Source organism: Schistocerca gregaria, chromosome 6 (assembly GCF_023897955.1).
Source record: "Schistocerca gregaria isolate iqSchGreg1 chromosome 6, iqSchGreg1.2, whole genome shotgun sequence".
Taxonomy (NCBI): domain Eukaryota; kingdom Metazoa; phylum Arthropoda; class Insecta; order Orthoptera; family Acrididae; genus Schistocerca; species Schistocerca gregaria.
Window position 1 is genome coordinate 7,232,717 of NC_064925.1, and position 18,707 is coordinate 7,251,423.

At 38.6% G+C, this 18,707-nt stretch overlaps 1 protein-coding gene across 3 annotated transcripts in view; it reads right to left on the reverse strand.

Moving 5' to 3' along the window:
- LOC126278084 (protein croquemort-like) overlaps positions 1-18,707 on the reverse strand; it is a 220,623-nt gene that overhangs the window by 94,279 nt on the left and 107,637 nt on the right. For 2 of the 3 annotated variants that reach the window (XM_049977927.1, XM_049977928.1), the window contains exons 3-5: positions 5,178-5,334; positions 4,939-5,102; positions 4,705-4,849 (exon numbers count right to left, since the gene is read on the reverse strand). In XM_049977927.1, the coding sequence (XP_049833884.1) occupies positions 4,705-4,849; positions 4,939-5,102; positions 5,178-5,306 (438 nt within the window). In that variant the 5' untranslated portion in view covers positions 5,307-5,334. Of the gene's footprint in view, positions 1-4,704; positions 4,850-4,938; positions 5,103-5,177; positions 5,335-5,547; positions 6,368-18,707 lie in introns of those variants that run through there. The other variant, XM_049977926.1, reaches the window with a different exon arrangement.

Sequence of the window (18,707 nt, forward strand, 5' to 3'; positions counted from 1 at the left end):
CCACTGGAGAGTGAAAACAATTAGAATCAACAATAAAAAAAACACCTAACCATGCAGGGAAATTAAGAGAAAACCAAAGCAGAAAGGAAACTCCTGTTGAATGATCAAGTACACATGCCGATCAATTCATTGTTTCACTTATAGATAAAATAACGGAATAACGTACCTAAAGAAGACAACATTATCATTATCATAATAACAATTTCACCCAACACTTTTCACTCACTTGTCCATGAACTACTCCACAGAACATTGCAACCAAAACAGCTATTACATTGATATTGAATGCTCTACAACTCAAAAGCAACCCCCCCCCCCCCTCTCTCTCTCTCTCTCTCTCTCTCTCTCTCTCTCTCTCTCTCTCTCTCTCTCTCTCTCTCTCTCTCTCTCTCTCTCTCTCTCTCTCTCTCTCACACACACACACACACACACACACACACACAAAAGCGTGCGCATGCAGAAGTTAGTTTTAAACGTATACTTTGCTTGTTAGGTTGGCAACATACAGGTAAACAAAACAAAAAGGAGGAAATACATAAAGACGTGATGATGTTCACAGTGATGATGATTAGTGTTTTAGGGCGCACAACAACAAGGTTATCAGCGCCAGACAATGTTTACATTTTTAAAATCATTGTTCGAACAAGTAGCTATAACTAGTGGCAAAAAGAATAACAGTACACCACAAAAAAGGAGAAACAATGTGAGAAAATTAGGAATACAAAATTGTGGTTATGTTTCAGAAATGAAGTGGTAGTCTGACCTCCAGACCAGATGAGATGAAGTGCAGAGCCCAGCAAATTAAGTAATTACTTATTTACATAATAAAATACAAAGTGAACTGTTTGATAATCTAAAAACAACATAACTATCATTATAGAGCTCATTGAAGATGCCATGGAGCAAGAAAAAGGCTAAATGCGTCTGGGAAAAATAAATTAAGCTGCAGCAAGAAAAGGCAGTTTTATTTACAAAACAAGTAATTCTGTGCTTGCTGCGGCAGATGACCACGCAAATAAACTTGTTACATGAATAGTTTTGACAACTCACTGACCAGTCGTTTTGTTCTTCAGTTAGTTTTTTCAGTTAAATGAGAAAGGTCTCTGCGGCCACGTCACCTGCATGTACATTTTTCACTCACTGTCCGGATGTGAGTAGTTTCACTCAATGTGAGAAAATCTAATGACAAGTCTTTGATGAATATATCTCTTATAGCAATGTTTTCAGACAGACTATGGGTCTGAGAGATTTCACTACATGGATCACATGGAACACGCACACAATCTGACATGGCTAAATTCAATTTTTAATTAATGGACATCATCACACCTTTATGGAAAAATGAAATGCAAACATTTTCTCAATTTTGGCAATGTTCCTTTCTTCTTCACGTATACTTAAAGGAACTTTAATGCTCAACTTTGTACCCCTAACAATACATCAACTCAATTAGTTATATGTTAGTTTGCATCCTCAACCACAGCAATACAATAATCAATTTTAAGTGATGAAAAGAAGTAGTCTATTGAGTACATAATTTAATTGATATGTATAACTCTTTTTTTAACTTCAACAACATGGGAAAAAACAGATTGCCACTTGCTGTAAAGAAAACATGTTAAGTTGCAGACAGGCACAATTAAAAGGCACTTACATAAAGCTTTTGGTCACAGCCTTCTTCAGTAAAAGAGAGACAGAATGCATTCCAACCTGAGTTGCTGGAGTTGGCGTTTGTGTGTGTGTGTGTGTGTGTGTGTGTGTGTGTGTGTGTGTGTGTGTGTGTGTGTGTGTCCTTTACTGTTGAAACCTGCAGCCAAAAGTTGTACTTCAGTGTCTTAACTGTGCATGTCTGTAACTTCATGTGTCTTCTTTATGGTAAGTAGCAATCTATCTTTTCCTACATTGTTGATACTCCTGCCTGGAGCTACATAGTTGGTATTCCTACCAGGTCTGATATTATTTTAAATTTGGTGTATAGCAAGGTGTCTTCACATAACTCCGAGGGTAGAGCTAGCCTCTGGAGATGTGTGTGCCCTGGTTGTATGCCACTACTTTAGTTCAACTGATTAAATTACTACAGACTGGTTTCACTCAGGAGAATGACTGGATAGCTCAGTCAGCTGACACAATAAAGAGTGGTTTTAGTTTAAAGACTCAATACAAGGTGGGCAGGGTCGAAAAATTTCCAGCCCAACAAAGAATGACAGAAATTTCATAATATCAATTTATTTTTTGTGTACATAAGACTGGTGCAAGTGAGAGAATGGTGTTGGACTGGCTTTCTTTCTGTAGAGAGGTTTGTTCTGAGTATGCTAATTATAGGGAGATGTTGGATAGGCCAGGTGTGGTTGTTCATATTGACGAGTCTAAGTTCGATACGATGAAGTATGGGAGGGGCAGTTTCCAGATTGGTTTGTAGGTGTGGGGAGTTGTTATTTCAGGTGGTGGGTATGCTGATTGTGTTTTTACATCTTTGGAGGGCCATAGTAATGGGAAATTGGTGCATTTTAATCAAGAATATATTTAGGGGAGCTATATAGTTTCTGATGGATTTTTGTCTACATGGGTTTGGGAAAGTGAGGTTATGAGCATTTAGTTGTTAAATCTCATTTAGATGAGTACTGCTGGCAGATGAGCATCCCTGGGGATAATTGTATTTTTCACATTTTATGAGGGCGGTGGGTAGGACGAACAGGTCGAGGGTGATGAGTTATGGGGGTCGTGTTCGCATTAGTGTTTGGGGCAGAGGGGGTACTGGTTGTGAAGTTAATGGGGCGGTTTGTGGGTGGCAGGACTGTTTGATGATTATGTTGTAGAGGACCAGTTGGTGGCAGTTTTTGTCGTTTTGTAAGGCTGGACTGATTTTGGTTAATTTTGTGTTTTTTATTTGTTTTTTTCAGGGAAGTGTGATGTGCGTAGGTTGGGGTTTGCTTAAGGGTAGTTTAGGAGTTTTTTTTTGTGTGTGTAAAAAAAGGGGGGGGGGGCGGCAGGAGACAACCTAGATCACATCACTGGATTCTGTTTCCTGTAAGTAATTTTTGTTTGGTGTTTATTTTATAGTACCTGTGATGTTTTGTGTGTTTATGGTAGGTTGACTGTGTTTTATCTGATGTAGTGATGTCATTATTGGGCTGTTGAGACGTTAGGGTTTGGATCCTATTCTTCATAGTTGCAGGTGTTGGGTTTTTGGTACTGACAGCTGCAGTTGCACTATATAGGTCAAGTGAAATGTCAGATTCCATTTTTCGTAGTTGTATGTGTTAATTCTTCAGTATCAAAAGTTGCAGTTGCGCTGTATAAGTCAAGGGAAATGTCCGATTACATTTTTCGCAATTGTAGATGTTGGTTTTTGGTATTGACAACTGCGGTTCGGTTGAGCTATAAGGGTCAAGGGAAATATCTGATCCCTGTGGTTTTTGTTAGTGTAGTAGACTGTTGTAATTTTTTTTTTTTTTTTTTTTTTGGGATCATTCAGGTTTTTTTGTGAGACATGCTTACCAATGGGTGTATGTAGTGACATATTGGATATGCTGAAAGTAGCTGTTTCTGCCATACTGACTGTCGCGTGTCAAAACAGAAAAGTGAAATCTGATACTTCCATATGGCCAAACAAACTATGGAAAATCCTGGATGTTGGTCATGTGTGTGCAGTTGTGCCTATCTGCAACTTTAACAAAAACACGAAGATATTGGCGATGAGGTCATCCGCGTGTTAGGTCCTTAGGGTCAGTGTGTAACAGCTAGTGGCTTGTTATGATGTAGGCTACTTTCCTCCAGGTATACTCTCGCATGCACTTGGCATGACAGGAGACAATTTACAGACTGCAGAAAAGGATCATAAGGATAATAACGACCAGTGGTTGCATCGGAATCATTAAAAACCAGATCTCATTACTATATTAAATACATTCAACTATAAGTCTGCTGTGCACTTCAGAAACATACTAATAACTTGGTCCAAACAATTCTGCACATAATCATGAAACAGCAAAACAGTACAGTTTGGCTTCACATTCACCAACGAAACAGAAACTAAAGAATTAATATGTAGTAACTGAAGGATTCAGACTATTTCCCTTTTCTTAACTAATGAGATACTGAATCATATTTGAGGGAAATTTATGGCATACCTTACTAAAAAAAAAAAAAAAAAAAAATAAAAAAAAAAATAAAAAAAAACTGATTGATAGACCTATACTCAGGCATTAAGGCACAGTTTGACAATACGGGGAGGGAGGGAGGGCCTTTATAGGGAAGCCAGGACTCGTATGGATGTATGTTGAAGCTGTTACAAACAGGTGAAGAGATTTCCACATGATAAGGCTAGTACAGGAAGTGTCATCAAATACGGATTTGACCTCGAGGGAGCAGCGGCTGCAGCACAACAATGTTTAGCATAATGTAAACTGTCTATTAGTAATGACATTTTATTATTAGGGTCATTTCAGAGGCTATTTTTGATAAAATTAGATATATGGCAATGTAATTTAATTTGACTAAATTCTCCAGGATTGTGAGAGATGATACCTCTGGCAGAGTCACCATACTCATCAACTACAGCAACAGTCAACTGGTGCACGTTTACTAATTGCAATTAATTTTTCTTTAATTTTTGTTTTTCGTTGAATCAGAAGAGAAACTGCAAATGCCCAGTTGGTACTTTATTAAAATTAGTACACTAAACAGAGCAAAATTTTCACTTACTGCAGGAACAGCATTTATTGTCATAATCAAATCATTCTCAAGTCCATCAGAAAGCTCTGGAGCGAACTGCCAAGTTCTGATATTCTGAAATGTTATGGTACCATTATTGTCATTCCAGCCTAAAATATTCCTTCCGTGATACTCCCTGAAAATATTTAAAATGTCATAATTCACCAAAACATTAACCAGCTTATATATTATAAAAGATATCTGCAAGCCATGTTCAGAACCTACCTAAATACATAAGGTCCAATTTCTTTTAGTATTGGTTTAATGGACTGATTCTTTGCATATTCCTCAGAATTTGTTACATTGAACATATAGAACTCCATATACAAGTCTACTGGCAATTTTATCCACTTATCATAAGTCAAGGAACCTTCCCTTAGAACCATTGCCTATGGAGAAAAATAATGGTGAAAACATACTCTCCACAACAGCTATCAGTTTCTGCATCTGCATAGAATACTTACAGAACTCAGAACACTATCAACTATCATGTTCATGAAGCCACCAATAAAAAGTCCTACGACTAAAAGGCCTCCTCCAATGCCAAACACCAAAATTTTTTTCGTTTTCACTGTGCACGAGCAGCAACCCATGTTTTTGTAATTTAAATGGCTTTATTTCCTGAAACAAGAAATGATTCAGTATTAGTGCTAAAAACGGATACATATTTATATTTAATAATTTTGAAAACTGTGGGCGTTTGTGTAGTTTCTTATAGTTAGGCCTATATTAACACAGCTAACTGTACCTGGCAATGGGTGGACACCCGTTCCCTGTAACAACAGAGACTGGTATCTTATTATAAAGCAGTTCTAGTTGAGTCTTACTACTTACCAGGCAGCAGTTCCCCAATTGCTATCTCACGTCAACATGCATTTTCGTTTATTAAATGTTGGGGTCTGGAGCAATCAATTATTTCACATTAATACTTTGGGCTGAAACTACAGAAGCACTTCTCGACAAATCACACGATATTAACAAAGACGGCACTCTCAAACACGATCAATAAAAAGGAACAGCATCTTAGCATTCAAACAAATTTATTTGGGGCGTCAACACTGATTTGGTTTTTAGAATCACAATTTGCAACTTTTCACGGACGGAACGATATAGTCGATTACATTTTCATGTTTTTCTACATTACATGCATATATCCTGGACAATGTTCCTTCACGTTAACAAAACTCGTCTTTCCCTGCAATGCTAGTATCACCACAACAGCACTGATATCACCTTCTAACAATCGCATCACATGTTATGTTAGGGCCCAACGTCCATAAAATGTCAACAGCTTTCGATCTTTAGATCGATTTCTATACAGCTCAGTATCGATTACAAAGTTATCATAAGGACGAAACGTATTAAATGCAGTGCAATGAAATGAACGTGTCGATTAGAATGACATAAATGAAGATGCAGTAAAATGAAAAGATATCACTGCAGCCCGTTCAGATAGGCTAAAGTTGCAATGTATTTAACATGCAGTGACAGCACTAAATGCACTGAAATGAAATGAACGTATCGATGAGAATGACATAAATGAAGATGCAATGAAACGAAAAGATATCACTGCAAACCGTTCAAATAGGCTGAACTGGCAATAGAATTAACATGTAGTGACAGCTGAAAGGGGCGTGCACGGAAACGCCGAACAACTGCGAGAACTCGACGTAGTGACGTCAACAAGAAGCGGCGAAAGTCATTCATTAAAGTACACAGAAATCATATTGCGGGTTACTAAGTTGTGTTTGCGTGAGTTTAAAGCAATATAATATACTTTTATGCAGTTTCAGCTTCATTACGGCTGTGAACTGTTGCGTACCAAAATATAATGGAAATTACACAGCAGAAAACTAAGTTCATGTCTTCAAATTTATTAACTACGATTTAATAAGACATACGAGGCTCCATTCAGTTCCATAGCAGGATATCGTAGTTACTAATTACTCAGTAGTAAGTTCTATTCTGAAGGTAATTTAGTAATGCATATTTTACTTTGTGGTGTATTATTGCCTGCCGTATCACTTGGCTTGAATATATTACGATTAATGTAGTTCGTTGCCCATTTTGAGGTGTGTTGCGGGAAACCATAGCTTGATTCAAATGACCTTCAGGCTTTTTTTCTATCTCTCCAGCCTACCTATCTTCAGCTGCAGGAAATCCAGAAGAGCGACCGCAAGAGAAAAGGATCACGTTGGACGGAGGAAGCAATATTGTTGGAAAGCCTGAAGATTAGTGTTTCCAGCCACAATGAGTATTTAGAAAGAATTTCACATAAAAACCTTGAGGAACTGAAACATAAAACAAACGCAATATTTTTCCAGAAGAATTCGGTGAAAATAGTGGAAGAAGAGTGAGTTATTCTTGGGAATATCGATCTATCTGTGAGGTTCCACTACGTAGTGATTGGTAATCATTTGAAAGTGGAGGTCTGTTCAAAATGAGTTTCGTTAAACAAAGTTCTAGTCACAGAAAATGGTGTGAATGCAATTGACTGTGATGTGCACACCTCAGTGTTTTTGTATGAAAATATTATTTGGAAATTTTGAATGTTTTACTAAACAACTACTGTACTTTTAGAAATGCTCCATTTTCCTAACAGAAGATATGCATGAAATAGACGATAGCAGCCTTGTTTATAAATGTGCTAATCACATTCTATATGTTATGCACGAAATTAATCGTAGTTACGCATTCTTGATTTGCCTCAACTCCATATGAAGATCTATACATGTTTTCTGTGTTAACTGACCTCATTCAACTAGCAACTCAGAACTCTCTAATTTTAAAAGACACACAATTATTTTGGTGTTGGCTGCTGTCCGCAGCTCGTGTTCGTGTGGTAGCATTCCTGCGCCCAGGTTCCTGGGTTCGATTCCCGGCGGGGTCAGGGATTTTCTCTGCCTCGTGATGATTGGGTGTTGTGTGGTGTCCTTAGGTTAGTTAGGTTTAAGTAGTTCTGAGGTCTAGGGGACTGATGACCATAGATGTTAAGTCCCATAGTGCTCAGAGCCATTTGAACCATTTTTGTTGGCTGCTGTATATTATGATCACTGTTTGGTTATGAAGTCACAGTACCGTTGTTTAGCCTTGTCCCTAGGTGGTGCCATCAGCAGACTAGTATTAACAATACTACACTCATGGAAATTGAAATAAGAACACCGTGAATTCATTGTCCCACGAAGGGGAAACTTTATTGACACATTCCTGGGGTCAGATACATCACATGATCACACTGACAGAACCACAGGCACATAGACACAGGCAACAGAGCATGCACATTGTCGGCACTAGTACAGTATATATCCACCTTTCGCAGCAATGCAGGCTGCTATTCTCCCATGGAGACGATGGTAGAGATGCTGGATGTAGTCCTGTGGAACGGCTTGCCATGCCATTTCCACCTGGCGCCTCAGTTGGACCAGCGTTCATGCTGGACGTGCAGACCGCATGAGACGACGCTTCATCCGGTCCCAAACATGCTCAATGGGGGACAGATCCGGAGATCTTGCTGGCCAGGGTAGTTCACTTACACCTTCTAGAACACGTTGGGTGGCACGGGATACATGTGGACATGCATTGTCCTGTTGGAACAGCAAGTTCCCTTGCCAGTCTAGGAATGGTAGAACGATGGGTTCGATGACGGTTTCGATGTACCGTGCACTATTCAGTGTCCCCTCGACGATCACCAGAGGTGTACGGCCAGTGTAGGAGATTGCTCCCCACACCATGATGCCGGGTGTTGGCCCTGTGTGCGTCGGTCGTATGCAGTCCTGATTGTGGCGCTCACCTGCACGGCGCCAAACACGCATACGACCATCATTGGCACCAAGGCAGAAGCGACTCTCATCGCTGAAGACGACACGTCTCCATTCGTCCCTCCATTCACGCCTGTCGCGACACCACTGGAGGCGGGCAGCACGATGTTGGGGCGTGAGCGGAAGACGGCCTAACCGTGTACGGGACCGTAGCACAGCTTCATGGAAGCGGTTGCGAATGGTCCTCGCCGATACCCCAGGAGCAACAGTGTCTCTAATTTGCTAGGAAGTGGCGGTGCGGTCCCCTACGGCACTGCGTAGGATCCTACGGCGGCGGTGCTCAAATGCTGCGCAGCTAGCGCCATTCGACGGCCAACACCGCGGTTCCTGGTGTGTCTGCTGTGCCGTGCATGTGATCATTGCTTGTACAGCTCTCTCGCAGTGTCCGGAGCAAGTATGGTGAGTCTGACACACCGGTGTCAATGTGTTCTTTTTTCCATTTCCAGGAGTGTAGTTTGTCAACTTTAATTATACTTAAGCGGCGCCACTCTGTCAATAACACTGACAAAAATTGCTAGTTGACGATGTGGTTTTACATTACTTGGACCAGACAGACTACATAGAAGAAAGAAGATTTCAAAATGTCAGTCAATGCAACTGTGAGTCTAGTTCGTTTGTCCAAAAGTTGTCCCAGTAACTGAAAAATCTAAAGCAGTTGGAAGACTTGCAATCTCTATGAAAACAACCACTCAGCCATCAGAAGAAACTTCAACAGACTCTGTAACAACCGCACAAGCATCAACACCAAAATATACTACAATAACTCTTAGCATCAGCACCAATCACCTAGTAGCAGGAGACAGTTAAACACGCTCATTGAGAAGGAACATGAGGCAATCAAATCACCTGATCGATTTTTTTTTGCCAAAGCAGCAGCAACGACAATTTCAAATGAGTAGCATTTAAACTGAAGGTGTGTGGTACTGTAGATATCCCTACAAATTCAGTAATGAAGACCTTTTACCAAAATGCTCAGTCCCTACGTAACAAATCTGATTTAAATTTACTAATAATACATGAATTAGAAGATTTCTGTAATGTGTCTTTCAGAGCACTGGCTTGACGAGATGTTAATAAAATTTGTCTACCTACAAAATGTTTCTATGATTTACTACTATTGTCAGTTGGATAGCCACTGTGGGGGAGTAGCCATATTCGCCTTGGACATTCTAGAAGTAACTCATATAAGTCATATTACCCACCAGAATTGTGAGAAAGACTTTGAGATGGCAGTGATAAAGTTTTCAGAATTTAATTATGTAATGTCTTCAGTGAACCATTCCCCATTAGGAAAGTTTGAGGTATTTATAGAAAAAATGGACTGATTCTTAAATAAAGTACGAGGAGATGTGGTCTTATAGTTAGACTTTCTCAGTAAATGTAAATAGAGAGCTGCTCGAGTCAAGCTCATCAAATCACGTAATCTTAATGTTACAGTAAACCTTGCAATGATAATCACACCAACCAAACAGCCTTGGGTCAAATGCTGAGTGATAAAGATAAATTTCAGTGCTCTCAAAAGTATTATGTATGGGATTCAGTGACCACAAAGCTTTAAAAATGACCACCACCACTGACGGAAGACAGTCAAACAACAACATACTTAAGGTCAAATTTAGGATCTTCAGACAGGAAAGCACCAACGGCCTTGCCACAGTGGTTAACACCAGTTCCTGTCAGATCACAGAAGTTAAGCACTACCAGGCTGGGCTAGCACTTGAATGGGTGACCATCCAGTCTGCTGACCGTTTGGGCAAGCAGGGTCCACTCAGCCCTTGTGAGGGAAACTGAGGAGCTACTTGATTGAGGAGTAGTAGCTCCAGTCTCGTAAACTGACATACGGCCAGGACTGAGGTGTGCTGACCATTTGGCCCTCCATATCCACATCCAATGTCATCTGTGGGCTGAGGATGACACGGTGGCAGGTCGGTATCGTTAGGCCTTCCAAGGCCTGTTCAGACGGAGAGACAGGAAAGCACAAACCACTTTAACTCATTACTGCACATTGAAGATTGGTCCACTGTCTATGAATGCAGTCTGGATACAAAATTCAGTATATTTCTAGAAAAACTGATACACCATTTTCATACAGCCTTCTCTATTAAAATGACAATTCTCAGAAACAGTGAAAGAACTAATGGCTGGGTTACAAAAGGATTTGGAATTCATGCCATAAAAAAAAGAACTACACGAAATCTGCAATGAAAATGATGTCACAGCAGATATACTCACTACAAAACATGCACAAATATTTTACAAAAAGTCATAAAACAGAAAAAAGAATGCACAGTGATAGGCATATAAAAATTCTACAAGTAAAGTAAAAGCTATGTGGGACATCATAAGAATGAAAACAGGCAAAAATAAGAAACCCTGTTAGAGTGTTGTCTTGTTACATGACAGTAAAACTATTACAAAACCAAGTGAAACGGCACATATATCCACAAAAGCTACTTTACTGGAATGGCATGAAAATTTAGCAGAAAATAATTTTGTATGAGATCAGCACCCAACAGAAAACAAAGTCAAAGGCTGTAAATTGGCATTGTTTGTGGATCATGTAAGCAAGGAGGAAATAGTCAATGCTGTTACAGATCTAAAAACAACACATTCAGCAGGAATTGATGGAATACCCAGCAGAGTCTTAGAGCTCTCCCTCCAAAATATTATTGACCTATCAAATGAGAGGTAACTGCACATTAGATTCAAGCATTTTGCGATCAGCTAAAAACGCCCAAAGTTATACCAATATCCAAAGGGTGTGAGTAAAATAAAATGATAAACTATAGGCCCATTACCAAAACATTCTGTTTTTTAAAAGTATTGGAAAAATTATGTAGAATAAGTTAATAAACTTTACAAGCCAAAATGGAGTATTAGTCAGTCTCAACACTGTTTTCAAAGTAAGAAATCGACTGACATCAGTATATGAATGTACAACCACTGCTTTAAAAGTTAAAAATGAAAAGTGTGCAAACAGCAGGTATATTTTCAGACTTAACTAAAGATGCTTAACTACACAACTCTTCTAAACAACCTTGAATAGGGCACTAGGGGATTAGCAAATAAATGCATTCACTCATTTCTTAGTAACTGCAAGAGAAAAGTGACCATTAGACATGTAGATGAAGAACCACAAGTAGTCTCAGAATACTTGTCAGAAGAATGACCAATCACCTACAGGTTACCTCAAGAGTCAGTAATGGGACATTTTCTTTTCCTGATATATAGCAATGATCTGGATGTGCTTGCTGAGTCACACAACATGATTCTGTTCGCTGATGACACAGCAATATTAGTAAAAGCAGCAAAACATGAAGATATTCAACATTAAATAAACTGCATTACAAACCAACTAGGTAAATTGTACGCAATGAATCAGCTTATAACAAACAACAGGAAAACAAAATTTCTTGGCATTTGTATTCAAAGTGACCTAAAATGGGACAAACATATTGAACACATAAATGTTGAGAAGAGTACAGGCTCTAAAAAGATCCATAAATGTACAGGCCCTAATGTCTGTGTACTAAAAATATTGTAATGCACAATACAGACTCATATTCTAGGGAAATTCGCTGACAGGTGTGTGGACCTTCAGGACACTCACACACAAACAGAAAAAAACCATGAAGGTTATTACATGGAGCAGGGCTAGACAGTCATGTGACTGAGTATTTGATACTCTAAAAGTGGTACCAGGCACATTTATTGTTGACATACTAACTTATATAAAAATTTAGTTGGAAATGGCAATAATGTTAGAAACAATTACGCCTTATATAATCGCAGCACTACATTAAAAAGTAACTTGCATTAACTCCCACCGAGCGAGGTGGCACAGTCGTTAGCACAGTGGACTCGCATTCGGGAGGACAATGGTTCAATCCCGCGTCTGGCCATCCAGATTTAGGATTTCCGTGATTTCTCTAAATCGCTCCAGGCAAATGCTGGGATGGTTCCTCTGAAAGGGCACGGCCGACTTCCTTCCCTAATCTGATGAGACCGATGACCTTGCTGTTTGGTCTCTTCCCCCAAAACCAACCAACCATTAACTCCCAGCCTATGGAAGTGGGTATCAGAAAGGTACATGCTATATGGGAATGAAATATTTCTATAAGTTGCCAAATGATATGAAATGTGTACTAAATATTAATGTTTGAAAGGTCTGTAAGAGAAATTCTACAGTACCATGGTGTCTATTCAGTAAGTTAATTTACTGACAAATCGAAACAACAGAACCAAATGAGTACATAAGTTATTTTCCAATGATTCTTGCACTGTACAACGGCATTACTGAATGTGTGAGGGGCGTCTTTAGCATTTGTTTTTATCAAGAGTCTCTGCACCACCACAACCTTCAGAGGCCATGGAAGTAGCCTGCTTGTAATAACAATGTAGCGCTTATCATGAGCTGTAAATCTGGCTTTTAGTCCCAATCTGCCACAAATTTTCAGGGGCCTCACATTTCAACAATACTGTGAAACATGAGAAAATAGATCTAACAAAGCGCACTCATTTGCGATCGCACGGTGCCAGCGATAAAGCCAAAATGAAATATAACGTTTCTCATATTTCGTAAACGGTTTGAGATATCGAAATCAGATTTTGGCAAATGATAGCACACAAAGAGGAGAGTATTTTGTCGTATGGTTATTATGCAAAACTTCATTATATACCATTTTATTCCACTAACTACAGTCTTTTCTAATGAAAGAAGTAATTTTTAAGGTTAATCGATAACGGGTGAAACGAGAAATGCTGTAGGTTTTGAAACAACGTAAGTCAAGTCACTACATGTGTATTTCGTACCGAGGACATGCTTTTTCATGAGGTGCTGACCTTACTTTTCCTAATATCCTCACTTAATAAATTTAATAAACCACTGTTTCAGAATTCTCTCGCAATTGCGTCTGCACAACATGACAGTAAAATGAGACTGTGTAAACTCCGCTGAGTTTTGGCAAAAGAAGCAAATTTTAACATGGCAACAAGAGAAATGTGTAGCTTTTACTCAAAATTTCCCACTTATGACACTTCTTTGAAAGTTACGATCGATTAGCAAACCAGGCGAAAATAAATCACTGTATTTTCGGCGATACTTTTTAGATACTAACCAAAAAAGATGTGACACACATTTTGCATGGTCACCATGCAAATATAGGCGTGAAGGGGCCCTGCTTAATATTTACAAAAAATGTGAGCATAGGCTTCAATTTAGAATGGCACTTCCCCTCCATCACTTGGCATTTCCCCTACAGCACCTGCCCACAGCTCAAACGACTATGTTTTCACCACTTGTTGACTGCCTACTGTGGCTCTGCTGGCCACAGCATTTTGTGTGCACTATAATCTCAGAATATCTGTCCAGAAAAATACCCAATCACCTACAGTAACGGACATTTTCTTTTCCTGATATACATCAATGATCTGCATGTGCATTCTGAGTCATACAACGTACGTCTGGCAATGATCGACTATATGCTTTAGGATGGTCAACAGAAGATTCTCTATGAAAGTGCTTATTTTTTAATTCAGAAAGTAAGTTGGCAAATTACATAACAGTTTGGGAAAAATTCGAAAAATACATCATATGTCTCCAATAACTAGAAAGACGTCTGCAAAATGCATGTCTACTTCACCAAATTAACAAAACAAAAACAAAAATTTTCGTTAATTGCCTGAACATATCCTTGCCAGGAAGATGTAACTGCTTCACAGGTCTTCATAGAACTTTACTAGTTATGTTTGCTGATATTACAAAACTAAACGTCGAGCATTCTAATGACCTGTCTGTTGCCAGAATCTCATAATTACTCTATATGTCTCGTCGACTGCTATTACATCTCTCACTAAGGTATTTTACTTCTCTATTTTAGCACATATCAAAATTAATAACTTGTCATGCCACGCAGGACTCATCAGAAAACAAATTTTACAACTTGAGCAAGTCAATAAGGCGTTGGGCCACCTCTGGCCCTTACACAAAGAGTTATGCAGCTTCGTATTGGTTGACATAGAGATTGGATATCCTTCTGTGGGATATTGTGCCAAACTATGTCTGACTGGTGTGTTATATCGTCATAATCGGAAGTTGGTTGGAGGGCAATGCCCATAATGCTCCATACATTCTCAATTGGGGAAATTCTGGTGACCTTGCTGGCCAAGGCAGGGTTGGGCATGAATACAAGTAGTGGAATCTCGCCTTATGCGGGTAGGTATTAGCTTATTGAAATGTAAGCCCTGTATGGCTTGGCATGAAAGGCAATAAAATGGGAGATGGAATATCGTTGATATACCACTGTACTGTAAGGGTGCTGTGGATGATGACCAAAGAAGTCCTACTGTGAAAACGTATGGCACCCTGAACCGTCACTCTTGGTTGCAATGCCTTATGGCGGGCAACTCTCAGGATGGTTCCCATTGCTGTCCAGGGCATCTCCAGACACATCTTCGCCAGTCAATGGGACTCAGGTTGAAGCGAGACTATCACTGACGACAATTCTACTTCAGTCAATGAGACTCCATGCCAAAGACATGTGTGGAGATGCCTCAGACAGTGGTGGGGTACCAACTTGACTGTCACCTGCCATACGGCCTGATAACTATGAGTGATGGTATGGGTTCCATTTCTTTTCATAGCAGGACCCCTTTGGTTGTCAACTGCGGCACCCTTACAGCTCAGCACTACATTGACGATATTCTACTCCCCATTTTATTGCCCTTCATTGCAAGCCATCCTGAACTTGCATTTCAGCAATATGATGCCTGTTCACACACAGTGAGAATTTCTACTGCACGTCTTCATGCCTATCAAAACCTACCTTGGCACGTGTGTTCTCAGGATGTCTTCCCAACTGAGAAGGTTTAAAGAATTATGAGAAGGGCCCTCTTACCATCTTGTGATTTTAACCATCTCACATGCCAATTGGACAGACATACATATATCCTCCAGGAGAACATCGAACAACTCTATCAATCAATACCAAGCTATATAATTGCTTGTGTAAGGATCAGATATGGACCAATGCGTTATTGATTTGCTCAATTTGTGAAGCTCTTTCCCTTGAATGAAACATCCAATTTTTCTACAGTTGTAATCATTTGTTTATCCATTCAAATACATCACATTCACTGGTTTGCACCATATTCAGATATTTTTTGTCTTATAGTGTAATAATAAGTTACAAAGTCCTGAATAAACGACCCTATAACAAATAACCAGGTTGCACTGAACGAGTTTCGTCATCTTCCTTTCAAATTAGCTTTGCCATGTATAAGTTTTGGCTTTGAATCAAATTCAGTGAAACAATTATTGCCTGATTCGAAGGACCAGCTACTAAGGAAGCTGCAACGATAAATAATATTTATCCAAAATTCCTACTTCATGAAGAACGCAAAGCTGCGCCTTATCTTAGTAGTACCATCATCAACAAACATAAAAATAATTTTGAGTTTACTACAGGGAAATGTAGTAAAATTATTGCAGTACTTTCCTGATGATGGATAACATGAGCCTTTGTCTCAAACTTTTTACAAGTTACACAGCTACGTCTGAGGAAATATTCATTATAATTATCATTAATATCCATTTGATGTTTACATCTGGGATCAACAAAGAACTTTCTTGGTCCATATGATGTTCATTCTCCTGATTAGATACCCTGTGTACTTCCATATAATTTTCATTATAGGCATGATTACATCATCTACTCCAGTCTGTTCGCTGATCAATTTGATTTTCTGTTTCACCTAGTAATTGCTCACTAATAAGCCCTCATTTTATGAATTGTTTTTGTATTAGAAATCAATGTCTGATAATCTCATTGCATAGCCACCAATATCCACTGACCATAAATTTGAATTTTCAGATAAAACAGAAACTTCTTTTTGAAATACCTATTTTGTTTACAATAAGCCTCCAGACTATTTTTATCCTTCTGCGTGTATCTTTTGCCTGAAAGTCAGTCACAGTCTTACACTGCACAAAATAAAAACTTATCACAGATATGTTGTACTATTTTATTTTTGATATGTTTCTTATACCTTACTATCGTCTTATTATGATAGACTAAAGATGACTCTACTACTACTGACAGGTAGCCCTTAATTTGATATGTATGTATGAACTAACCATAGAAGATCCTAAGATAAACGTCTTGAGTAATTACTTTATGGGTAGTTGCTCACCAAATAATATTGTAGAAGTGCTACTCTATCAACTAAATGTACAACAAATGACAGAAAGACTGACTGCTCGAAAATTAAATTGAGTGGCATGTGTTTATCTTGAAAACTGATAGTACTGATAGCAGGAGCTGATTCAGAAGCATTCAGATTTGGGCTGAGACAGCTGTGACCATCCTCACAAAACTCTACCGTTCCTGGCAGGCTGCAATACCATGGGTAGTGTTGTGACAGGTTCAGTTCTTGGGATGTTAATATTTCTGTGTGGGAAAAAGAATATTGTAAGTAGTTTACTGAGAGACGCAAGCATTCACTTCAGTCCACAGGACATACTTAGCAACTTCTGCACGTACATCTTTGTGCAAGAAGTTTAGTTAAATAGACAATGACACAACTGCTTCTGTTACTTTTTAAATAGAAGAAATAAACTGCGAAATTCTAGGATAAAAAGATAGGTTAGCTGAATTGGAAGAGGAATTAAAATGACGTCAGATGGGCCGTATCAGTCTAACCAGAATAGCGGAAACGAAACGAATAACATAGCTCAAAAAGAGCTACAGGAAGGTGACGATTGCTGCAAAAAAGTCGTTTAATGACAAAATAATATATAATGCAGAGAATAAAAGCAAAGCAGTCTGGGATGTTAAAAAAAGGAAATGGGGAGAATCAAACAAATGAAGAATAACATACTGCTAAGGGAGGGAAATACGGTAATAAACTTAGCAAACTATGTAAACGAGCATTTTTCAAGTATTGCAGAGAAGGTACAGCAAAAATTCCCCAAAACAAACATAACACCTGTAAATAATGTTGCACTAAATACAATGATGTTACTTCCAACCACAGAGAATGAAGTCAATAAAACTGCTCAAAAACTATGAAATAAAAGTCAGTAGGATTAGATGAAGTACCAATGTGTGTACTGAAACAATGCATAGCGATTACACAAGGTCCTTTAACAAATATAATAAATGAATCCTTCACATCAGGGACATTCCCAGAGCAGATAAAACAGGCAACAGTTGTACCTTTTTAAAGAAAGGCAATGAAGAAGACATAGAGAATTAAGAGCCCATTTCCCTGCTGTTACCATTCTGAAAAATAATTGAAGTAATTATGAAAGACAGATTAATGAATTATCTGAATAAATCTTTTAAGCGAATCACAGTTTGGTTTCTGAAGTGGCAAAAATATGGGGTCAGTCAGACGAGTGGGGCACAGGCACATTTATGGACCTTTCTAATGCCTTTGATACAGTCGACCACAAGATTCTATTAAATAAAATAGAAGCATTAGGAATAAGAGGGGTAGTATATGACTGGTTTCAATCATATCTAGCAGGTAGGGCACAAAGAATAGAGCTAACACATACTGTAAATACTGTCTAAACATTTAGTAAAACACTTATAAGAACAAAAATGCATTATTACAGGGGTTCTGCAGGGTAGCATATTAGTACCAATTCTATTTCTGATATACATCAATGACTTTCCCAGAAGTGTTACTCATGGTGAAAAAATTATCTTTGCTGATGCCAGCGATATTATAGTCACCGAGAAAACAAAAGAACTCCTTCCAGAGAAAGCAAATGAAACTCTCAAGGAAGTTTATTTTTGGTCAATAAGTAATAAAGTGACAAGGAACACAAAGAAAACTAATGCCATGAATTTCAGTTTGAAGAGGAAAAATGACAATGTTAAATTAAATACAGATGGCACCTCTATAGACTGTGTAACAAATGCAAAATTTCTAGGAATGAATATTGGTTCTCCGTTGAAGTGGCATGAACACACAAAGGTACTCGCAAACAGAATGTCATCAGCTTGTTATGCCCTTAGAGTCCTATCATCAGTGTGTAACATACAGTGTCTTTTAGTTACATGTTATTCATATATACACTCAGCTCTTAGCTGTGGCATTCTTTTTTGGGGAACAAAGGCACAAAATATGAATACAATTTTTAAACTCCAAAAAAGAGCCATAAGAATA